Source organism: Bubalus kerabau, chromosome 17 (assembly GCF_029407905.1).
Source record: "Bubalus kerabau isolate K-KA32 ecotype Philippines breed swamp buffalo chromosome 17, PCC_UOA_SB_1v2, whole genome shotgun sequence".
Taxonomy (NCBI): Eukaryota; Metazoa; Chordata; class Mammalia; order Artiodactyla; family Bovidae; genus Bubalus; species Bubalus kerabau.
The window spans coordinates 37,737,162-37,760,397 of NC_073640.1; the positions used below are offsets into that span (position 1 = coordinate 37,737,162).

The following is a 23,236-nucleotide window of genomic DNA, read 5'->3' on the forward strand; positions in this document are numbered from 1 at the left end:
GGGCTCTGTCGCACACGGCTCATAGGGCCTATTTTGGGGGAGAGGGTGCCGACGTGCCAGTGGAAAATCCATGGGGCGGGAGTCTCCAAGATGGGGAACCCACGTGCCTCCCTCTCCCCCCTCCCCCACTGCCACCAAGCACACTCGCTCATGTGCACAGACACACCCATATTTGCAGCCCTCAGCCCACCTTCCTGATTGTTGGACTTCATCATCCCCACAGCAGCCCTGAAGAGGGTGAGGAAACCACAGCTCAGAGGAAGGGAAAGGACTTACCCAAGGTCACACAGCTGGGAAGTGGGCAGAACAGTGGTCAACCTGGACCCCTGTGGCTCAGAGTACAGTGCTCTCCCTGTAGAGGTGGCCCCTTGCCTATGGCCTCACTGGGGAAACCAACACCTCAACTTCTGAGGCACTTAAAGCTCTGAGGTGGTGCCCTCTGGGGTGGACTGGCTAGGAAGATGACTTGAGGGTCTTAATGACCACACAGGAAGAAATTGCACAGGAAACCCCAGGCTGGTTCTCTTGGAACCTTGCCTGCCTGTAAGAGAGGTAGGTGAGCTGGCATAAGGCCTTGTCTGAGTGAACCCACCCCCCTCCCTGTCCCTGTGACCACCTCGCCCGCCCAGCCTAGGCCCCTGGAGCCTGGAAGCCCCTGCCAAGTTTCCAGGGAACGTGTTTGATAAGGGACTGGTGCTCATGACTCGCTCCCACCTAGCCACTATCTCTGACCCCGCTGCCACCAGCAAGTGGGTAAGAATAGTAACAGCCCTGCTGAGTGGGCAGGCACACAGGGACAACACAGCAACGGCTGCAGGCAGGCAGCTCTGGCCCTCCGGTTGAGGACAAGTCTCCAGCTGTCTCTTCCCATCAGGCTTCGCCACCCCCACCCATTGTCCTGACATCCAGCCACACCTTGTGATATAGCGCCAAGCCTCATCCTCTTCCCCTGCTGCCTCAGTGGTGGAGACCTGCAGGGGAGCACACTGCCTTGTGCAGATCCTGGCCTCGCCCCGCTGTGACAAGAGGACCCCCGCCCTCCTCTGACAAGCTGTATGACCTGGAGCCAGACACTGTCCCTCTCTGGGCCCATAAGCAGAGTAAGGTGGCCCAGCAGCCTCTTGAGGCATAGAAAATGGCCAGCAAGCCCTCTCCTCTTGCTGCTGCTGCTGCTGTTGCTAAGTCGCTTCAGTTGTGTCCGACTCTGTGTGACCATAGACGGTAGCCCACCAAGCTCCCCCGTCCCTGGGATTCTCCAGGCAAGAACACTGGGGTGGGTTGCCATTTCCTTCTCCAATGCATGAAAGTGAAAAGTGAAAGTGAAGTCCCTCAGTCATGTCTGACTCTTAGCGACCTCATGGACTGCAGCCTACCAGGCTCCTCGGTCCATGGGATTTTCCAGGCAATAGTACTGGAGCGACTTAGCAGCAGCATCAGCAGCAGTACTGAAGTGGGTTGCCATTGCCTTCTCCCTTCTCCTGCTAGGGCCCTTCATTGTCCGGGTACATGCTGCGGGCCTGTCTCCTGAATGCCCCTGGGAACTCTGACCCTTGGACATCTTGGTCAGAGGGGATATGGATGGGGGTATTGGAGTCCCTGGGATAAGGCATATGCTGTGGCTGAGTTCCCTCTATGAGTCTGCCTGTGACATGCCTGTTGTATGCTGAACAGCCACAAGGGTGGCTGCATCACTCTGAGAGAAGAGGCTGTTGTCATGGAATCCAGGGTAAGCGTCACCATGACATTTAAGGCAGGGAAATTTAGGGAGGCTTGCATCCAAGTCCTGAGTCACTGTGGCACCTGGAGGTAATTAAAGGAGATGAGGCTGAGTCCCCCATTCCCCTGGACTGTGGCCCCTGAATCTCTCATAGCCTGACTCACTGAATGGCTCAAACCTGGACCCAGCCCCTCCCCCAGCCTTCTCAGCCCTCACAGCCTTCTTGCTCTCCTCCTCTTCCCTGTTCTCTTGACCCTCAAGCCTACCTCCTGCCCCGCCTCCATGTCCCCCATAGATCCAAGGAGTCCTGGGGGGAGGGGCCCAAGGATGCTAGGGAAGGGAAAGAAGAGAAGGGCTGGGGTGGGTTCCTGGCACACTTTTACCACGGAGACTACACCCACACACACACACACCCACAGACACACTCATGTGCACACAGGCACACATGGACTCCTAAAGGAGTGACTGGGCCGCCATGGGGTCTCCAAGCTCAGTCTCCCGGAACTAGCTCTCAGGTAGGCCTCCCCACCCCTCAGTCCTCTGGGTCCTCACACCTTCCTGAGACCCTCTCATTAGAAACACATTATCCCACAGCAGCAGGACGTTCGGAGATGAGATCAGAGAAAGAACTTCTGCCCTGAGGCCTAAGCTAGTCTTGAGATGAGTCTTGGTGGGTGTGAGTGGGGTTGGAGGAGGGGTTGTCTCTGAAGTCCCAAGACTGTTTTTTTCTTTGTGAGCAAAGGGCCAGACTGACCTCTGGGTCTCTTGCTTCAAGAGCCCTAATCTCTGGGTCTGGAAAAAGTTTAAAAATATCCTCATGTTTACATTCTTTCCAAGCCCGCCTCCCAATGCTCAGTGCTGGGTCCCTTTGATCTGGCCCTGTGCCTCTGGAAGGGGCCTGGGAGAGGGAGACCATGAGCTCCCCACAAGGGTGGACCCCACAACTCTCTAGACTAGTCCAAACCCCGTGAGAACCCTCAGCGGCCCCCAGAGAGAGCCTTGGAGCTGGCGAGGAGCCAAGGCTGGAAGGGATGTCTCGCCCAGGGTCACCCAGCAGGGCCTCATGGGAGCAGGAGTTGGGGTCCTTCTCCACACTCCCTCCCAAAAGCCTGGGCCTCACAGGGGCCTTGGGGAGAGTGTCAGAATCTGTGACTATAGGCTTCTGAGGTGAGCCCCGCCCCAACCCACAGTCCATGGACCAGGGAAAACCATGCTGATAGCGCTCCTGCTATTGCCCGCCATTGTTCTACACACATTTTTTTTTTCAGGGATTACCTCCTGTAGTCCTCCCAACAACTCTATTTGAGTGAGACCCATTTTATCGACAAGAACACTGAGGCTCAGAAAAGTAAAGAGATTCCCCTGGGAACACGCAGCAGGGAGGAGGCAGAGCACGAATCACGTGTCCTGCCCACACTGAGCCACCAGTTACCCCCCACCCCCACCCCTCCCCCCATCCCCCCCTGCCAACCTTGCCCTTGCAGGGTCCAAGCCCCGCCTGCAGAGTGAGCTCACTGACCTACCACCAAGCCCACAAAAGAGCTCCAGTTTCTTGTTTCTCTCCCTCAGAGAGCCAGGGGAAGCCACGCCCCTCCACGCCCCTCACTTTCCTCTATAGAAGGAGCTGAGAATGGCAGGAGAGGCTTATGTCTACAGATGCTCAGGAAAATGGAGCCCGTGTTGTTGGGGGTTGTGGACCCTGTTGTCAGCCCCACAGTCAGAAAGTGCTCTGAGGTCTAGAGGCTTGAGACCTCGTATTGGGGCAGATGCCCTCTTGAGCCCTGGTGTCCTGTCATCCACCCATTCCTTTGTGGGGGTTCCACCTACCTGCTTACCAACCCATATAGTCGTCCACTTATCCACACACCCATCTATCTATCTGCCTGTCTACCCATTCATCTTTGGCCCACCCACCCACCCATCCATTCATCCACTCACCCACCTATCAACCTATCTACCTATCCAGAACAAGGACCCAGAAAGCAGCTAATTCCCGGGGCCCAGCTCAGCTGCTGCGTCCCCTTGAATGGATGAACTTGGGAAGGCTGCTCCACCTCTTTGGGATTTACTTTTCCAACCTGATAAGAAGTTGCTGGCCTGGCTGATCCATAAAGCTCTTCTGGGGGAATCTCGTGGGTGCAGAGACCTGCTGAGGGCTGTGGACACTGCTGGAGAGGTAACACAAACCTTGACCGCCCTGCTTCTAAGACTCCCAGTTGCAGCCCTTAATTTTCCTGACCTTCACTGGAAAAATGGGGCCAATAAACCCACCCTCTCACATTGATGGAAAGATTCAATGAGATCTGCTTTCGAAGAGCTTTGAATCTTGAAGGCTTCTGAGTAGGTGCAGGCCAAGCAGAGGATCCTAGGAGATGGGCAGGAAGCTCTGCTTGGACCGAATTAGTCAGCAGAGCCTCCCATGAGGTGGGGGAGGGAGGGATGACGTGGGCCCAGAGTGGCTAGGATCAGCTTCAGAGTCTATCCTTGGGCTGGGGATCCTGGCTGAGTTTCCCAGGCTCCCCCAAGCCCTCCAGGATGCCTGCCCCATATCTCTTGGCTGTACTTGGCCTCCAACCCACAGAATCTGCCAGGAGTTAGGAGATTATCTCCTAAAAATAGGGCCTGGGCCCCACTGAGATTGTTTTTCTCCTTTCCCTGTGATTTACCATCATCAGCTCAGGGTGCCTGGGACAACAAGTCCCATCCCAGAGACCGTTGGGATGAAGGCATGGGGGATCATTATGTGTCTGGGGTCAGTCAAAGGGTCAGGGACGAGAGGTCAGTCTGGAGATGGGGTCAGGGCTTAGCACCAGGCCGTGGCTTAATCTCAGGCCAGGGGGAAAGGGTTCTCACCTGGGGCAGGGGCAAGGTGAGCCACGAGGGTTCCTATTCCACCCCAGCGGTGTCCATCTGAGTAATTCTCTGACTTTTTGCAGACTCCTCATCAGCCTGAGTGTAAAACTCAAAGGTGCCTTGGGGCCAGGGGCAGAGAGACCCATCCCCAGCCTCACTTCTCCCTTCCAGCAGCATGGGGCCCTCACCATTCCTACCCAGACCCCTCCTGAGACTTTGGGACCTCTGCCCACCCCTGCATGCAGGTGATTCACACATAGGGACACGAGTGTAACTCACACATGAGTACAGGACATGCACTCACAAGTTGCCTTCCAAGAGCACCTGTGAGTCCATGTCACTCTCAAGGACACCCTCCTCAACCATTGCCTGGACAGTTAACCCATCCAGAGTCTGCAGCCAGTGGTCTCCGAATGCCCAGAGAAATGACCCATTTGTCTCCAGCCTCAAGATCTCACGTCTTTCCCCACACGGGACCCCAGGCTCGTTCCTGAGCCCTGAGACCCTTTCTGTGCAGCAGGAGATGGGGAAGGGATGAAGGGGCAGGTGGACTTGGATGATGCACACGCAAATGGACGCTTGGACATGGGCGCATGGTCCCTGAGGACCCATGGCCAGTTCTCTGAGGCTTTATTATTGGACAGACATGAGCCGTCTGAAGTGGTTCCACGGGCGCTTGAGTCAGTGTGCAGGCCCCATAGACATGTCCGGGGATGTTGCCTCCCTCCTAGGGCAAGTGAAGGGGCTTCTTGCCTTGTCTCGGCCTCGTGGATCTGGAGTGCTGGGCCGTCTCCCAGTGGATTCAGATGCAGCCAGATGCCAAGTTCCCAGCAGGGGCTGCCTGGACCATTTAAACTGCCACCTTCAGAGGTACACTGTCTACTGGCTGATCCAGGTCCTTCTTCCTCGCCAGGGTCAAGTGGGTGAAGATGAGGATGAGGAAGATGCCTGAGGAGCCAGAGAGGGATAGATCACCCCTCAGAAAGGGCAGTAGGACCTGTCTATCCCTGGGGACTCCTTGCTATTGGAACTGATTTAATGAGGAAGCAGTTTCCTAGATAGCATCTCTGAGGCTGAACTGGGAATGACTCTGTGGTTCTGGTGCCTGAAGGAGCATGATTGGCTCATCCGGCCCTCACCAGGTACCCATCCCCTTGAGGCTGCCCCAGAATGCCCCAGCCTCCAAGGTCCCCTTCTCTGGGGAACAGAGAAGGGGTCATCTGGGAGCCAGTGAGTTGTCCCCATGGACCTCTGAGAGGAAGGCACATTGTAGCAATGTCCTAGCACCAGTAAAGAAAACCAGCCAGGAAAAAAAAATTTATGGGGCTAAGGAAACAAAGGGGCTGGAAAGGGAGGCTTGAACTGAAGGAATTCGGCTGGAAAGAGCGAGCTCTGCCACACGTTGGCTGTGTAAACTCCGACAAGTTACTTAACCTCTCTGAGCATCAGTGACCTCACCTGGAAAAGTGGGGAAATGCCAGGTCACAAGGTTGTGGGAGGATTCAACTCAATAAACCTGTGCTTGGCTGATACACAGTTAAGGTGTAACAATGTAACAGTAAGTGCTGTTATCAGTGAGAATGACCTGGACTATGGTAAAGAGGAGGCAAGAGCATAATGATTCCGAGAGTTGGGGGGGGTTCTTCTCAGCCCTGGGGGGCACCATGGGAACAGGGGCACTGTTTATCTGAAGGCAGTGGCTCTGACCACCATTGCCCTCCCCCACGCAGGAGCCCAGCCTCCGTTACCTATTGCTATCAGGGTGCCCACGAGAATGCCCACCGCCGACAGCTTCGTGGGCATGCCCTTCATGCGGCCCACCTTGCGCATGCACTGCCCCTCCACGTTGCAACGACACACGATCACTGAGGACAGGCAGAGGAAGGTCAGGGAGGTGGGGGAGGGCTCCCAGCTTCTCAGCGCCTTTAGCCCAAGCCCAGCTGGCTATTACGTGTGCTTCTGTGCCTGTGTATGTGTCATGGGTGTGGGGGTGGGATGCAAGCCCCTTTGTGCATGTGGCTGCGTGCCCAGACACACATGTGCAGGTGTGCACAGGTATACGCTGTCCACATGAGCCTGCAGACATGTTGCCCAGTCCCTCCCGCTACATCCCAGTGGCTCCCTCAGAAACTGCTTGCCCCTGACCTTGGCCGCACCCCAGCCCGGCCTCACCTCGGACCTGGATCTGCCATATCTGGTCATTGTGGCTGACAGCTATGGGGACTAAGTGTTCACGAGGCTCCACCCAATGCAGGCCCAAGGTGAGGTATGCATGGGACCCTGTTGGGACCATAAGCAGCGATCAGAGTCACCAGGCTGCTCCCCCCAGGCCCGGCCCCACCCTCATGGTGAGAGGGTGTCCCGCTTCCGAAAGCCCCGCCCCTGCCTTGGCCGCAGCCTCCCCGCTTTCCGCGGCACACACCATTGAGAGCCCGGAGTCGCCAATCCCGCTGCACGGTGGGGTTGGGACCAAGGGCAAAGCTGAAGGGACCATGTCCACCAGCCCGGTCAGGGTCCTCCCTGGGTCCACTGACAACCACCCCATGGTCCTGGCGGGGTGTGCATAGGTGTCGGGAGGGCACGGGAGCCAGCGTCGGGGTTGGGGCAGGAAGGGCCTTCAGGAAGTGGATCACAAGGGTCGCAGAGGTGCTCAGCGTTGGTTCATCTGCAGAGGAGGCAGTATTGGTGTGGCTCGGCCCCTTGTGGGGGGTGGGGTGAATTCAGGGTCCCTGGGCTGGTCCCCTTCCCCACAGTCCATCTTCTCACCCGGCTGAGCCCCTTTCGTGCCCATCCTTCCCCTCCACCTCCACCTCTCTATCCCAGCATCTCCACGCTAGTCTCTTCCTCACAATGCCCTTCACCCCCTTCACCATCCAAACACCTGCTAGGCCTTTCTGTGCCTCTTTGGATGGAAAGCTTGCCTCACCCCCAACCCCCACCCCCGGCCCCCGGAGCCAGGGCCCAACAATGCAGAAATGCCCTGACTATACATGTCTTGCATCACAGGACAGCCCAGCTCAGAGCCGAAACCTGACATCCCGCTCCTGGGCCAGCTCTTCATCCCGTCAACATTGTGTTTGGAGTCCTCCCCACCTGACCTCATCCAAGCTCACCTCCTGGCACGCCTCCCGGGGAGAGCCCCTGGCCCTTATCTGCCCTCTCACCTCCCGCCCAGCCCCAAACCCTCTGCTCCCAGTTTGTGTCTAAAGCTGACACCTTAAGAGGCTCCCCCGCAACCGCCCCAGGGCTGCGGTTGGGGGATTACAAGTGTCTGGCGAAGAGGATGGTGGTGGGGCAGAAGCCAGGCATTCTCAGAGAAGGACACTGTACCCAGCCCCTTGTCCCTCCCTCCTGCCTGGGGCAGAGTGGATGCCAGCAAGGGCCCTGGGGAGGAGGCTTGGTCCTGCCCATCTGTCTGTCTGAGGCTCTCTCACCCTCCCAGGGGTCCTCACCATAGGCTGGCCATACCTGCATCCTGGGCCTCTATGAGCACTGTGTACATGTCCCCAGGCTGGGCGCCCTGCAGGGGCCGGGCTGTGTGCACCTCCCCGGACATCTCCTTGATGCAGAGCCAGCCCTCGGAGTCATTGACCAGGGAGAACCTGAGGCCCAAAGAAAATGGGCAGGGAGGCAGTGACTGCATATGGGGTCTTGCCCAGAGACCTCCAGGGCCATGTGACATGCTCGAGTCCAACATTCCCTCTGTGACTTGAAGGCAGCAGCAGCATCTATGATCTGTCTCCAGCTTAAGGGACTTGGGGCAGGGCAGGCCTTAAACCACAGACACCGAGGCTGAGAAAGGGACCACACTAGAGCCTGTGGGGCTCTAGACTTAATTCCACTATTCCCAGGACAGCCCACAAAGGGCCAAGATGGAGCCAGAGGCCTGGGAACAGCACCCAGTGCTGCAGTCTGGGTGGGTGGCAGGAAGAGGGCCGGGTATACAGGATGGAATGAGGAGGCATCATCTGAGCTCTCAAGGGGTCCCAGCACCCCTTCTCCCTGCTACCCTGGTGCCCCCAAGAGTCACAACCTGCATATTAGCCAATGGTTTGAGGAAATTTCCAGGTTGTAAATAATGTGAGTTCCCTCTGAGGTCCGGGGGTCATCCCCAAGGAACAGAGGAGGTCCAGTCCGCGTAAGGGGCTGGGCTCCTGCTCACCTGAGGGGACTGCTCAGGGGGTCTGAGGGCTGGACAGTCAGCAGGAGGGAGCCGGCAGGGGTGCTGACGGGCACGCTGGCCTCATAGCTCTCTCGGTCCAGCTGAGGAGGCGGCACCGCCCTTTCCACCAGCACGGTCACAGTGGCTGTGGCTCCTGGGCCTGGGCCTGGCCCCACCAGCTCTTCCACGTTCCGCACCACCACCACCAACTTGTGGCTCGGAGCTGCCTCATAGCTGAGGTTCTGGAACCAGAGGGACCTGGGTCACTGTGTGGGCCAAGGCATGGCGCCCTCATGCATGAATGTGTGCGTGTATATGCACCCCTTCTCCAGCCCTAGCCCCTTACCTTGAGGAGTCGCAGCTGGACATGAGTGGAGTCTGGCTCCCAGTCCAGGCTGAAGGTCCCCTCTTCATCCCCTGCCTCGATGGCAAAGTCCATGAGGCGGAAGGCAGGCTCGAGGTCAGCATCAGTGGCCATGAGTGTGGTCACCAGAGTCCCAGGCTCTGCATCCTCAGGGAGACTCACGGGCTCAATCTGGAGAGATGGCAAGGGACCATGAGCCCACCATTACTGCCTTCTGAAGGGGTCCTTCCCTGTGCCTGCTTACCTGGGAAGTGGTGAACTCAGGGGCATGGTCATTGATGTCCGTGATGGTGACTGGTATTTCACAGGTGCTGCTGAGGCCTGAGACAGAGGAGGGCATGCTGGGGAGGCCAGGGTGGGAGCCGAGGGGTCAGGGAACCCCGGTCACCACTGGGGCACTTACCACCATCTGTTCCTCCTAGGTCCATGGCCAGCACCTGAAGCAGGATGTTCTGGCCAGCTTGGAGCTGGGCAGCCCCCAGGGTCACACTGCCCGAGGTGGAGTCCAGCTCGAAGGCTCTCAGTTCTGCCGGGTCCTCAGGCTCAGGGCTCAGTAGCTGATACACAACATGGGAATTGGGGGAACTGGGGGCATCTGAGTCCTCTGCCGAAATCTTAGCCACCTTGGTGCCTGCGAAGATGACACCCACCTGGGTGGGACCACAGCCAAGCCTGGAGGCCTTACCCCCTACTCTTCTTTGTGTATGTGTGTGGGTTGGGTCCGACGTTGACATAGGGGCCTGGGGCTGGCTGGCGCCATAGCACAGGAGAGTCACGTGGCATAGTTCACAGGGACTTTACCACTACCCAACCCCCTAACAGGGCCCATAGCCCACCTGGGGGGCTGAGCTCCGGGATGCTGACCGAGGGGCCTCGTGGGGGGCAGATGGGTGCATTGTCATTCTCATCCGTCACCACCACCTGCAGCTCCAGTGCTTCTGCGTAGTCCTCGCTGTGGGTGTTCTGAGCCCGCACCTGGAGCAGGTACTGCAGTGGGCAGGGGGAGGGCTTCAGGTGAAGACCAGGGTCTTCTCTTCTGGTGGACCGCTCCAGTTCTTCTGCCTCAGTGCCTGTGGAGGATGTGACACCCCCAGAAGCCCCCTGACCAGGGACCAAACACCCCTCAGCCTGTCCTGGCTCCCCCTTCATCTCACCTCAGCCTGGGCTTCTCGGTCCAGCTCCTGGGTCACATAGAGTTTCCCCTCTGTATCCACATCAAAGGGTCCCTGGGGCTGGCTCTCCAGGTGATAATGTACATCTCCCCCATTCCAGTGGACCTGGGAGGGGGGCACAGAATGAGGGTCCCCAGGATGAGGGGCAGGAATAGCCCATGTTATCCCTTATGTTCCAACTGTTCACGGTTTAGGGAGCCTGCGCCCCAACTGCCATGTGACTCCAGGCAAGCGACTGTCCTCTCGGGAGTCCAGGTAGGGTCCTGTTGTTCAGGGCGGTTGTTGTGGCAACTCTGTGGTGGCCTTGCCCTGGTTCAAGCCTGGATCCTGCCCAAAGTGTCTGAATGACCAGATTGTTTTATTCTCTGCCCTCTGGGACTGAGCCTGACCCCAGGGCATTCCTCGAGGAGGCCTGAGACATTCCTGGCCTAGGTGACAATCCCCATGGCAGCAAGGAGGTAGCAGCTGTTCTGTGAGGAAGCCTGGGGTGAGGTCAGAGCACAGAGCTCAGGGCCTGGTCCTTTAAACACTCATTGCATCATGGAAGCTGATGGGGACAGAGGAGAGGGGAGCAGAGTTAGAGGTGGAGCAGGAGTCAAGGTCAAGTTGGGCCCCAGATTCAAACCCCAAATCTCCACAGGACTCAGGCCCAGTTGCACCATCCATGGAGTTATTTCAGCTGTAACAGCTATTTACTCACCTGGGCAATGTGGTGTGGGTATGGGACTTGCAGATTCTCTGCCAGGTGGACAGGATCTAGGGGCACCCAGGTGTTCTCCACTATAGAGACATCTATGGTGGCTGTGGCCTGGTGGCCTGAGGCCTGGTCACCCATGTCCTTGACCTGTACCAACAGCTGGTAGTACCCCTCCAGAGCCTTTTCTAGGCTGGTGCTCCCTAGAAGGGGAAGGCAGTCAGCTGGTCAGGGGGCCAGGGCATCCTTCTCAGCAAGGAACCAAACAAAGCCAGGTACATGGCAGGTGTTCAGAATACTCTCTTGGCCAAGGGAGCCTGTAGCACCATTGTGAGCACCCAACCTGGACTTGACAGTTTACAGAATCACTGGCACATCTGTCCACACAATGAATGGTTGATGTACTGGATTCGTGGATGGCCAGGATGAGGGGGTACATGGGTGGATATATAGATGAATGAATGACTGGTTGGATAAATGGACAGTTGACTAGATGGATGGATGGAGGCTTGGGAGGGTAGATAGATGGGGATTTGGACCTGTGGATGGATGGTTGGGTAGATGGACTATATATGTGGTTGGGTGGTAGATGGGTGAATGAGAGAGTTGTATGATTGACTTCTTTTTCTCTTCCCAATTTGTTTCTTTGGTCTGAACTCCCAGGTTCGGGTCTCTCTTGCCATCCCTCCCAAGGTCTCTCAGCAGTGTTCTGGCCCACAACCCCTCAGGTCTCTCCTACCCTTGCCTCTTAGGCCCAGGTTTGTAAATGTAGGGTTGAGGCACTTCCAGTCATGTGCATGCTTAGTTGCTCAGTTGTGTCCAACTCTTTGCAACCCCATGGACTGTAGTCCACCAGACTCCTCTGTCTGTGGGATTCTCCAGGCAAGAGTATTGGAGTGAGTTGCAATTCCCTCCTCCAGGGGATCTTCCCAACCCAGGGATCAAACCTGGTCCTCCTGCATTGCAGGTGGATTATTTACCACTGAACCACCAGGGAAACCCTGCTTCCAGGCACACCATTTCTTAACTCTCCGTGCATGGTCCTGGCTCCACACATGATTTTGCCTTGCTATCCTCTCCAGCTGCAATACTCTTTTATCTCTTGAGCTGCAAACCCATCCTACAGCTCAGATGAAACCCAGCTTTCCCTGTCCCTCCCTTTTCACATGGAGCTCAGGCTCACCCTCAGGGCTCAGAGCCAGAGCGCCCAGCCGAGGCTCCAGCTGGAACATATCTGAAGCAGGCTGGGCTGGGGCCTGGTTCAGGATGTGGAACCGAAGATCCGAGTTGGTTGTGCCTGGCTCATCCCCATCGGAAGCCTCCAGAAAGAAGAAGGGGACACCTGGGAGTATGGAGAGAGTTTACCATTAGGGCTGAAGGCTTAGGGAGAGCCTCCCACGCTTCACCTATCTCTCCCTGGTTCTTCCTTCCATACTCATCACCATATCAGGACTCTGAAGGTGTGCGATGACTCTTCACCCCACTGCACAGATGAGTAAACTGAGGCCTAGAGTAGATGGAACTCACCTGTGGACCTTCAGTTGGGTGGGGGCTGCAGATGAGACAGAAATGGGAGGGGAGCGGTTTGGACCCCGTTGCCCTGTCCCTATGCCATCTCTCTGGCCATCTGTTTCCTCTCTGTTCTCCCATCGGTGCCCACCTGACCTTGCTGTGAGTTCACTGCTTTGGGCACTCACCCAGCCTAGTACCCCGGCTCAGCTGAACTTTGTAGGTGGCCTGAGAGAAGTGGGGCACCTGGTCATTCTCATCCTTCACGCGCACACGCACAGGCTGCGGGCCCCACAGGACACGTCTGTCCTCGGTCTCCAGGGTGACCTGACAAGAAGGAGTGGTCAGAGCCCCACCCTCCCCAGGTGACTTCCCCCTCCCCCAGCCCAGCCGTACCTGTAGCTGGTATTCTGCCTGTTCCTCCCGGTCCAGGGCCCTGGTCACCAGCAGGAAGCCAGATTCTGGGTCCACAGCAAAGAGGCCCTCCCCTGCCACTCCTGCATCTCCTGACACCACAATCTGACCCTCAGTCTCCTCACGGGGCAACGGCAGCTGGTGGGGGAAGAACAGAGGTGAAGGGAGCTGGGGGCGAATCTGGGGGATGCCCCTTCCACCCAATAGCCCCGTTTTTTAATATGGGGAAACTGAGGCTCAGAGAGGGCTTGTGCTTGCCTGAGGTCACAAAGCCAAGTAAGGAACAGGATGGACATTCAAAGCCAAAGCTCTTCCGCCTGTGTTGGGTGCTCCCTTGTACTCTCTGCCTTACTTCCTGAAGCTTGAAACCCCTCCTCCATCACTTCATCCTTTAATTAACTAATTAATTATTATGTTTTAAAATTTGGGGGCCGTGCCGTGCAGCCTCTGGGATTTTTAGCTCCTTGATCAGGGATTGAACCTGGGCCCCGGCAGTGAAAGCAGTGGCCCTAGCTACTGGACCGCCAGAGAAGTCCCCCTCCTTCATTTAAAGCTCTACTTTCTTCTGAGATGAAAATCGTACTAGCCATTCACACTATACCACATATTCTCTAGAAAGCCAGAGCAGTGAAGAGAAAGGGAGGCTGGAGGTCGAGGAAGCAGGACCTGGGGGAGGGCAGCCTACCCAGTCAGCTCTCAGACTCACCTTCGTCAAGTACAAAGGGAAATTTCCACCATAGTTTTCCGGGACTTCGACATACAGCTCTGCAGGCTGGGCTCTAGGGAGAGCCTGTGGAGGGATTTTCAACACGTCACCAAACTGTACCTTCCTCCCATGGGTGCTACGACCCAACAGAGAAGGGGAATTTCTACCCCTTCCCTGGGCCTGGTCATACTTTATCCCTCCGCCCCCTGGCCTTTGACCTCCTAACCCCATGACAGGCCTAGAGCCACATCCCCCAGACACTACCATCCATAGTCAGTGCAACTGGTCCAGATGGAGTAGGGGGTGAAGGTGCAACCCCCAAGGCCAGGATCTGAGGGCAAGGAGAGGGCCTGACTCACCTGGGGGACTAAGAAGCAAAGTAGCCAGAGCCAGGCAGCGACCATGGTCAGGATGGGCCTGTAAGGATCCAGCCCAGGTTGGTGCACAGAGGGTCCCTCCCATAACCCTCCCTCTAGAAAGTGTTCCTCACCCATTCCCACTGAGTCCCGGGCCACAGCTTCCCCAGGTCCCATGGGGTACAATGGCCCCTCCTCCTTCAGCTGGACTAGGGGGCAGGCAGTCAGGCCGCCTGTGCCCTGTCTTGTGCTGCCCCAGCAGTTCTCAGAGCAGCCCCTCCCCCACCACTTGGACGCTGCCCACCCCCCTCCCTCCCCGGCCTGAGCCTACTGCACACACATAGCCTGGCTTCACAACCGACTGGCCTCCTCTTCCTCTGCTTTGAGGGGCCTGTGGCTCCCCATCGCCTGCAGCACAGTGTCTGGCTCCTTGGCCAGGCCCACCAAGACCCCCAGGCCCAGCTGCGTTGCATCTCTTGGTTCTTGTGCCCACAAGGATCTCCACAGGGAGCTTCACCTCCAGACTTCTGTCTCCTTCCCACCATAGCCTCCCCAGCTCGTGGATCCCAAAGTACTCATTTCCCAGCAGTCTCCCTGAATCACCAAGGTTTGAAGCTAAAAAGACCCTGATGACACTGAGGGCCACCTCCTGTGGTCACCTCACACTGTAGGCAAGGCCTGAAGGGCAAGAGCTGACCAAGGTCACAGAGGATTTGACCACAGGAGAATTCTTCCTGAAACAGAGGACTCAGGGTTCAGGGTTTCCAAGACTGTTCTAGCTCCCACTGTTATCCTGCAGACATGGAGCCCTCACAGGACAGGACCCCTGCCCTCACCTCAGTGTTTTCCAGCACTCAGCACAACGCTGGGCACGCAGAGCACAGACAGCCACACCAATCACTCCCGGGAAGTCTTCCCTGGACGACAAGGCATGTTTCTCCCTCCCCTGCCACCAACCCCTGCCTCAGCCCTGCCACCAACCCAGGTCCCAGGTCCCAGCTCCCAGGCCCTCACCCGCCGATGCCCGAGGCTGGCTTCCCTTGGTCCAGCTGCCAGGTGAGAGGAGTCTTTCTACAGGAGTGCTGGCCAGGCCGAACTGGGTGGAACAGGGCAGGGCGGACACTTGAGCAGGTAGGCGGGCCAGCCACGCTTGCTCAGGAGTGGAAAACACCCCTGGGTCCACAGCAGCAGGCCTGACCCTGCCCAGCCCCTCAAGTTACTCATTGACTTTGAAAAGTTGGAGGCTGCTCGACATCCATGACCGCCAACCCCAGGAGGTGGGGAGATCTTCGACCTGGTGCTTGTCCCACCCCTACACAGCTCAGTGGATACTTCTCGGCCCCCTGGATTTGGACATGACCCTTTTTCCCATGGCTCCAGACTTGTTCCCACTTCTCCCCTTTATGCACCAGTGTCTGCAGCTCCGCCTCGGTCCACGCTGTTCCTTTTTCCTGGAATGCCCTTCTCACTCCTTCATCTGTCTGCTGATCACCTGCTCAGGCTTCAGCGCTCAGCTCAAATAGTCCCTGCTCCCAGGAAAGCTTCCCTGGGCTCCCAGGTTTGTTTGGGGCTCTCCCATGCTGATACTTCACCTCTACCCATGCCCCTATACCATAGAGATTGTGCTATCTCTATCAACACGAGGAGGGCACCAGCTTGTTATTAGCTATCTGTTCCATCAGACTCGGAGGCCCTCTGGGGCAAGACTCAGGGACCCAGTAATTAATGACCTGGTCCTTGCCTGGCCCTGGCAGCTCCCAACTGACTTGTGGAACTAAGATAAGGAGCTGGAGGTGCCATGTGCAGGATAGGGGAGTGGTGCATGACCTGACCCAGATATTCGGAGCTCCAGACCACCCACCAGTGTGACCAGTGGGCAGGGGTAGGAGGACAGCAGCCCATGAGAACCCCTGAAGCTCCCTAGGTGCTCACACTAGCCCCTGGACACAGACAGGACTGGGACAATGGACCGCCTCATGCTTTTGAGAGGAGAGAGGAGTTTGAGCCAGTTGAGGTGACCTTGAGGGAGTTGCAGGGCTGACAGGAGGCCCTTCCCCCACTGGTGTAGCCTAGAAGAGTCGGGAGAAGCTCCTGGGGCCTGAGTGTGTGGAGTGGTGGGAAGAGGGTGGGAAAGGTCAGGGATCTTGGTCTCTGATCTCTCCTGTGGTTTCCCTGGAGTCTTTCCCATTGCATATCTGGTTAATTTCTCTTAGGCTAGAAGGCTGGATCAGGACCCCTCAGCTGACCCCAACTTTGTCCATCACAAGCTGAGTTCCTGCCTCCAGGTCACTTGGGCACCCCAGCCTGGAGCAGTGCAGCGTGGGAATGTTGAAAGGGTCTCACGTATATTAAGACCACATGAGAGGGGTCTCCAGCTATGTGCCTGGCACTACTCTAAGCAGATACCATCATTATTCCACCCATTCCATTCTGAAAAGGGCACCGTGCCCATGTCACACACTGGAGCACAGAGAAGTCGAATGACTTGCCCAGGGTCACACAGCCAGTAAGTGACAGAGCTCAGGAGGTCTGGAATCTTCTTCAGGTCTCAGCACCTTCACCTGTTCTGAGAAAACCATGCCTGCCTTTGCCTTGGTGAAGTACACTGAGACTGGGAGTGGGACTGCAGCTTTGAGCTGCCCTGGGGGGCATATGGGTTAGTCACGGGGGTCACACACCTGAGGAACGGCTTTCAAACCTCCACCTGCTATTGAACAACCGCAGAGTTCTAACCAAGTTCTGAGGGCTCCCAGGAGCCCTGAAAAAATTGACTAATATAGAAATATCTGGATCCCAGCCTGGAACCATCTCAGAAACCGTCCCCAGCCTTGCCCCTGCCTGCCTCTGGGCTCCCAGTCCCCACTCAGCCACTTCTGCCCATGGGGCCCCAGGTAAGTACTTTGTCCCCCATCTGCCATTGTTGAATGGGAATGCTCACTCCTGAAACCACGATGGTAAATCCAAGCAGGCACCTGTGCCCAGAAGGCTCCCCTTCCTAGGTGCGGGCGGTGGGGAGATACACACCTCCAGCTATCAGCAAAGATGTACACATTTATACAAGAATGCAAGGCCTCTCATTTCAGGCAAGGAGGGCCCCAGGGACCTGCTCCTATATTAGGCAATGCCGAGCGTGGAATCCTCTGGCGTGGCCACTCAGTGGGGAGAAGAATGGCCCTCCCTGTCCCCCCACCACTTCCTGCCTAGCAACCCAGCCTCCGCCAGGAGGTGGAGAGCCACACGGAGTCAAGTCCACCTGAGTGTGCCTTCCTTGTGCATGCGTGTGTGCTAAGTCACTTCAGTCGTGTTCGACCTTTGTGACCCTGTAAACTGTAGCCCACCAGGCTTCTCTGTTCATGGGATTCTCCAGGCAAGAATACTGGAGTGGGTTGCCATGCTCTCCTCCAGGGGATCTTCCCCACCCAGGAATCATTTGGCATCAAACTGGCATCTCCTGTAGCTCCTGCATTGCAGGCAGATTCATTACCACTGAGCCACTGGGGAGGCCCTGTGCCTTCCTCACCCCAGCCTTAACAAACCAGCTGCCTCCTTCTCCAGCCAGGGAGTCTTGGAAGTCTTCCACAGTCACACCACCTTAGCAGCTTTCCAGCCCCTCAGGAAGGAGCAGGCCAGAGACAACCACCCAGGAGCCAGACCCAAGAATCTTGTTTGGCCATGACACCCGGGGGCAGAACATGGTCTCTTGGGCAGCCTCAATTTCCTTTACGTACAGTATGTGTTAGTCGCTCAGTAATGTCCGAATCTTTGCAACCCCATGGACTGTAGCCCACCAGGCTCCTCTGTCCACGGGATTCTCCAGGCAAGGATACTGGTGTGGATTTGCAGTGATTGAACCCTTGATCAGCTGGGCAATGCCAGGCCCCAGTACAGAAGAATCTGAATAACAGGTTGGGTTAGATTCATGTCTCTTCCTGCTGCTTGGACCCCCACCCCCCACCCTCTTACCCCTGCAACCAGACCACAGTCCACACCTGCCCCTTGGACGCAGCTGGGCACAAACATTAGAATAGTTAAGGCCACAGACTGGGGTAGGGCAGTGAGCCCCCTTCCTCAACTTAAGGAAACTTTCCAGTTCCTACAGCCCCCAGAATCAAAGGAAACACAGAGTCGCCAGCCCTGGCCTATCGGGAAATAGTCTTTATTACAAAAATCTGCATGTAAACAAATAGCCACTGCACTGAACAGCCTCCCTCCAGGGCATGCACACCAGGGTGTAGGGAAAGGCAGAGTCCTCTCCCCATTCACAGGCCTGCCCCCAAGGGCTGGCTGGGGTCAGCCTGCTGCTTGGGATGCACACGGGCCGGCACAGGCATTTTGGTGGGCCCAGCCCTCAACGGCCACTGGGAGCCGCCTCCCTGGGCAGCACTGTCTGTCTGTCTGTCCATGACCGTGAGGTGGGGGACGCCCAGAGTCTGAGCCAGCTCTGAGGCACCTTGGGCGGTTGGCTGGGCCAGCCCACCAATCAGCCCATCTGTCTGCACAATACAGCGAGTGCCCCAGGGTCTAGAGCACCGATAGGTCATGGCAGGACTTGGACTTGGCACGCATGGCCATCTTGCGGCTGTTTCGAGCGACCATGCGGCCCAGGAAGCGCTTCGCCTTCTTGCCCAGGCTCTCTCGCCGCCGGGTACCCGCTTGCCGACGCGCGTTGGCCTCTTTGCTGTCCCTGCGCAGGCGTATCTGACGCACGACACCCTCGAACAGTGCCTGGACGTTGTGGTGCAGCGCAGCCGACGTCTCGATGAACTTGCAGTCAAAGACAACGGCGCAGGCCCGGCCCTCTGGTGTGTGTGGCGGGGGTGGGAGACAGGCACACAGCAGTAAGCAAGAGGTGAGTGGGTGAGAAGCCCACTCCAACCCTGGCCACACCTTGGCAGCTATCCGTGGGGAAGGGGAAAGGAGTCCTGGATCCTCCCCAGGAACACGATGAACCCCGGCTCGTGTACGGAGGGGCCCAAGCATCACTGGGTCACCCAGCTGCAGAGCTTGCCCATGTTTAAGGAGCTCACAGAGGCCCACAAAAGGAGACTCATTTATTGAAATAATTCGAAGTTTGATATTTAAACGGTAGTGCTGGGGGGAGGACATCATCAAGTCACTGCTGGTTCTTCTGTGGGGTTCAGGTCTGGGGGTCACAGAGGATGCTGAGCCCAATGTTGGGGGAGGGGTTCTCCCCAGGGGCAAGACTATGCAGAGACTGGACTGGGCCTGGAATCCAGGCTCTGGCCTCCTGGCCTGAGTCCCTGAACTCTCCTCACCCCTCATCAGCCAGGCCAGGGACAAAGAGGACAGAAAAGGAGGGCTCTGAGTTGGTCCAGCAGCTTTTACCTCCTCTAGTGCATCTGGTCCCTTCCCCAGGACTCAGGATTTGGGAGACCTGTGGGAGGGCAGAAGCTCTCCCCCTGCCTCCCTGAGTTTTCTTCCTGGACATTTTTAGCCACTGATGATCCCCAGGGACTCGAGCTGAGTCAAGACAGAGTGGACCACAGTGCAGCCAGGATCTCCCTCCCTTTCCAACCCAGCTCCCTGCTCACCGTCCAAGGAGACCTCACGAGAGCGCACCAGGTCGCTTTTGTTGCCCACTAGGATGATGGGCACGTCGTCTGTCTGCCGCGCCCGCCGCAGCTGGACCCGCAGCTCTGAGGCCTTCTCGAAGCTTCCCTTGTCGGTCACTGAGTACACAATGACATATGCATCTCCCATGGCTAGGCAGTGGCCGGGTAGCCAGCGACCCCCATCCTAGGGGACACAGACACATATTTACCCAATAGTCCTCACACCCCAGCTACAATGCTGTCATTCCCAGCAGGTCCCTACCCCAGCTCACCCCTCACCCAGCCCTGGGTCTCAGCCTACATCTTACCTGCTCCCAAATGTCATAGACCATGAGTGACGCCTCTTCTCCGTCCACCATGATGGAGCGGTCATATGTGTGCCCTGGGCAGGAGACCAGTAGTCAGGTTACTTGCTGGCAGTCACAAGCCCCCCCTCCCCCAATACATCAGGCGCCCTATTCTGGCCACACCCTTCAACTCCTCCCCAAAGCCCCCCAACCTTCTCCTCCAATGATGGATGCTATATAGTAACAGAAATGACAGGGCTGAGAAATGGGGGGCGGTTGAAGGGCATGATGTGCCGGGCCCCCACCTAGCTACCCCTTCCCCAAGCTAGCAATGTCCTGGGTGGCCATTCCTGGGCTCCCTGCCCTTCTGTTGCCTGAGACCCAGGATAGTTTTGATCACAGTGGCCTGAGTTAGAACAGACATGCCCTGAGGACCTTGGTTACCTAGGACTCCTCTCCTAGACTCTCCCTCTGGCTGTGTTCTCGCCGGTCTTGGCAGGGAGGGCAATCCTGTCCTCACACTACAGATCAATTAAACATATGCCCTGGGTCTTCTACTCCAAGCATTTCTTTCCCTACTAAAGGCTAGGGTACCTTCCCCCTAAGTTTCCCCATCTGTGAAAGGGTGAGGTAGACGCGATTCTCAAAGCACCTTCAGAATTCCGTTGGTATTTGCTGCTTTTAACCCTGATCCCCAGTCCTGCAGCCCCCAGTCCTAACCCTGTGTTCGCCCCTCCCTCGAACAGTCCCTCCCAGTCCCTCACCTGCGGCTTCCGCTTCAGGCCCGTCCTCTACACCTCCGAAGATGCGCGCCAGAGCGCTCTTGCCCACGCCAGGCGCCCCCAGCAGCAGCACCTTGTAAACGCTCTCGTCTGAATCGCTTCCTCCCGAGCTGAGCGAGTCGGAGGAGCCCTCGGGCCAGTCCAGCCTCGGACCCTGGGCCCCTGTCCCGGCTTCGGCCGTTGTCAGAGCGCCCGGAGACAGCGCCGCCTGCAGGTCGCGCTCGTCCACTGGCATGCTCCGGCGGTGCAGCGGGAGCGCGGGGCCCCAAGGTGTGCTGCCCCGACGGCGATCGCGTTCTCGGCTCCCGCCGCGGTTCCCGCCGACTCCGCTGCCGCCGCCGTTCAGAGTCATCGCGTCGGACGCCGTCTGGGGAACGGGAATCCGGATGGCCGCGTAAGCCGAGGTGGACATGGAGTAGGAGGCTGGACCCGGGACACGCCTGCCTGACCACGGGTCAGGAAAGATGCTCGGGGTATAGGACTTGCCGCGGAAGGTCTTTGCGCCCTGACAAGTGACCCACCCTCCTGGCTCGTCCATCTCAGACGGTGAGACCACCCCCACCCCGTTCTGCCAGGACACTCACCCACTCAGACACGGTGAGGACTAGGTAGGTACCAGGCTCGGATACAGTCCACCCGTGGACCCAGGCGCGAACACTCGACCAGTCGCAGCCACCGCCTTCTCAGTCCGTACTGGGCTCAGGCTCCAGAGTCGCCTATTTAAGCCTCTGCCCGCCCCCGCCCCCACCCCCACCTCCACCCCCGCGCTCGCCCCCGTCTGCGCGATGCGGGGGCTGACGTGTCAGTCTCCCTCCCCCGAGGGGAATCCCCCACCCTCCTCCCAGGACCTCACACCCACCCAGTCCTGCCTCACTCTCTAGGGCGGGGCAGGGGCAGACCCCGCAGACAAAAGCCCGGTCTGAGTGTGTGTGTGTGTGTGTGTGTGTGTGTGTGTGTGTGTGTGTGTGTGTGACAATTGGGGGTGGGTGGAGGGCAGGTAAGGAAGAGGAAGGAGAGGGCGTATGTGAATGGTACGAGGAGGAGGGGGACAGAGGTGGAGAGTGCCATCACGGATGGGGCGGGGTGGGGGGAGTGCGGGGGTGGGGGGGACAAGGCGGGAAGAAGCCCTATCAGCCCAGTGGGCCAAGTCCCCACTAGGGCTGACTTAGGTCTGGCCCTTTAAAAGTGGTTTCTCCCTTCCTTCTCTCCCAGTCCTGGCCTGTTGCCCAAGCAAGCAGACCAGTTACAGGTCCACGGACTTCACCCTTCACTGCCCATGACACCCATTTATTTTTGGGCCCTAAATCCAAGCTTCTAACCTCAACCCCAGGTCCTGCCCACTCTCATTCCTGCCTCTGGGAGTTGACGATTCTACCTGATGAGCCTGCCCTTTGAAATGAGGGTTAGTGACACCTGAGCCCCCAAGGGGGCCCTCAGAGGCCTGTGGGGAAGGGGTGGAGAAGGGAGGCCCTCTGGCAGTGTGGTGCAAGTAGAGGTGCAAGTTTGAATCTTGAAGAGGTGGGCCCAGAGAAGGAAAAGGATGGACTCAGCACCACCTCCCCCTCAGCACCCTCCAGGCAGCTGCCAGCAACTCTGCTAAAAATACCTGGTCATTCGGCTCCTGGCCTGGAGGTTGCCCAAAGTTAGGGAAATCCTGGCAGGCAGGTGTCAGAGACCAGCAGGAGCGGATAGGGGTGGGACTAGACCGGATCAGGTCTGGTTCCAGTCACTCTGAGTCTTCAATGTCTCCTTCCTTCCCTTTAGCCTCAGACTGGGCCTATAATTCAATGCAAACTCGGGGTCTGGAGGTTCATAGTCATAGAGCATGGATGGGATCGGGCTTCCCAGGTGGCTCAGTGGTAAAGAATCCACCTACAATTCAGGAGACCAGGTTCAATCCCTAGGTTGGGGAGAACCCTAGGGATTGGGAAGAAGGAAATGGTAACCTGCTCCAGTATTCTTCCCTGGGAAATCTCATGGACAGAGGAGCCTGGCGGGCTGCAGTCCATGAGGTCGCAAAGAGTCAGACACGACTTAGCAACTGAGTGTGCATGCACACATGGATGGGGTCAGGCGGTTGGGAATGGGATAGCCACCACTTAGTGCCACCACTGCCCAGAGATCAGCCCCTCCTCAGACCCAGGGAGGATGCTGGGGCACAGAGGGGAGGAGAGGTAATGGAGAGACTTGGTTTCTAGTCCTAAATCTGTCCCCAGGCTCCTAGGTTTTGCTTCTCTCCTAGCTTCTATTACTCTATCCCAGCCCCTCTATTATTGCCTTGCTCGTGTTTGGGGTGTGTGAGAACTGGGGGCAGGCAAGCTGTGAGGTCCTTTGTGACACGGACCTCCTATTAGACTGACGTTTGATTGCGAGGGGTGTGGTGGGGGTGGGGGGCACCCATTCAGGGCTCAGGTGACATCACAAATGGATGGATCCTAGTGGGCTGCTATAGGTTGTCATGGAGAATGGGGTCAGGGCTCTCTGGCTGCTGTGTCAGTTTCCTTGGCAACATCTGAAATGGCCTTGGAATGAGCAGGTCCTGGTTAGGTAAGTGTTAGAGAGTTCACGCAGGCCCCTCTAGTTCTTGACGTCCTCAAAGCAAGCAAGGCCTGAACTGAGGGGTGGTCCATCCATTTGTGTCCTTCAC

At 57.5% G+C, this 23,236-nt stretch overlaps 2 protein-coding genes across 6 annotated transcripts; both read right to left on the bottom strand.

Moving 5' to 3' along the window:
- Positions 1-5,420: 5,420 nt before the first annotated feature.
- Positions 5,421-13,995, bottom strand: CDH16 (cadherin 16). Of its 4 annotated transcripts, none has more exons than XM_055552464.1 (17): positions 13,951-13,995; positions 13,592-13,675; positions 12,868-13,023; positions 12,660-12,798; positions 12,146-12,304; positions 10,969-11,165; positions 10,251-10,373; positions 9,933-10,083; positions 9,500-9,727; positions 9,341-9,417; positions 9,079-9,267; positions 8,733-8,974; positions 8,043-8,172; positions 6,993-7,119; positions 6,743-6,850; positions 6,319-6,435; positions 5,421-5,518 (listed from the first exon to the last, which is right to left on the bottom strand). In XM_055552464.1, the coding sequence occupies exons 1-17, from the start codon at positions 13,993-13,995 to the stop codon at positions 5,421-5,423; spliced, it is 2,370 nt and encodes a 789-aa protein (XP_055408439.1). The 4 variants fall into 4 exon arrangements, with proteins under 4 accessions (XP_055408439.1, XP_055408437.1, XP_055408438.1 ...); XM_055552462.1 differs by having other exon boundaries at positions 6,993-7,235; positions 8,039-8,172; XM_055552463.1 differs by having other exon boundaries at positions 6,993-7,165; positions 8,035-8,172.
- A 4,094-nt stretch (positions 13,996-18,089) lies between these two features.
- Positions 18,090-21,314, bottom strand: RRAD (RRAD, Ras related glycolysis inhibitor and calcium channel regulator). 2 transcript variants are annotated; one of them, XM_055552481.1, is made up of 5 exons: positions 21,174-21,314; positions 20,572-20,956; positions 19,829-19,902; positions 19,500-19,704; positions 18,090-18,746 (listed from the first exon to the last, which is right to left on the bottom strand). In XM_055552481.1, exons 2-5 carry the CDS (start codon positions 20,939-20,941, stop codon positions 18,469-18,471), a joined length of 927 nt encoding a protein of 308 aa, XP_055408456.1. In that variant the 5' UTR covers positions 20,942-20,956; positions 21,174-21,314; the 3' UTR covers positions 18,090-18,468. The 2 variants fall into 2 exon arrangements, with proteins under 2 accessions (XP_055408456.1, XP_055408455.1); XM_055552480.1 differs by having other exon boundaries at positions 20,572-21,033; positions 21,174-21,284.
- Positions 21,315-23,236: the final 1,922 nt, after the last annotated feature.

Bases quoted from the DNA above. Each gene is read 5' to 3' on its own strand.
- CDH16 (XM_055552462.1), bottom strand. From the start codon at position 13,995: ATGGTCGCTGCCTGGCTCTGGCTACTTTGCTTCTTAGTCCCCCAG. The intron at 8,173-8,732 runs GTGAGCAGGAGC...TTTGGGCCTCAG, and splicing joins CCCCTGAGCAGTCCCCTCAG to GTTCTCCCTGGTCAATGACT. The intron at 6,436-6,742 runs GTGAGGCCGGGC...GCCTGTCCTCAG, and splicing joins ATGGCAGATCCAGGTCCGAG to TGATCGTGTGTCGTTGCAAC.
- RRAD (XM_055552480.1), bottom strand. From the start codon at position 21,001: ATGTCCACCTCGGCTTACGCGGCCATCCGGATTCCCGTTCCCCAGACG. The intron at 19,903-20,571 runs GTGAGGGACTGG...TCTCCTGCCCAG, and splicing joins GCCTGAAGCGGAAGCCGCAG to GGCACACATATGACCGCTCC. The intron at 19,705-19,828 runs GTAAGATGTAGG...TGTGTCCCCTAG, and splicing joins TCTATGACATTTGGGAGCAG to GATGGGGGTCGCTGGCTACC.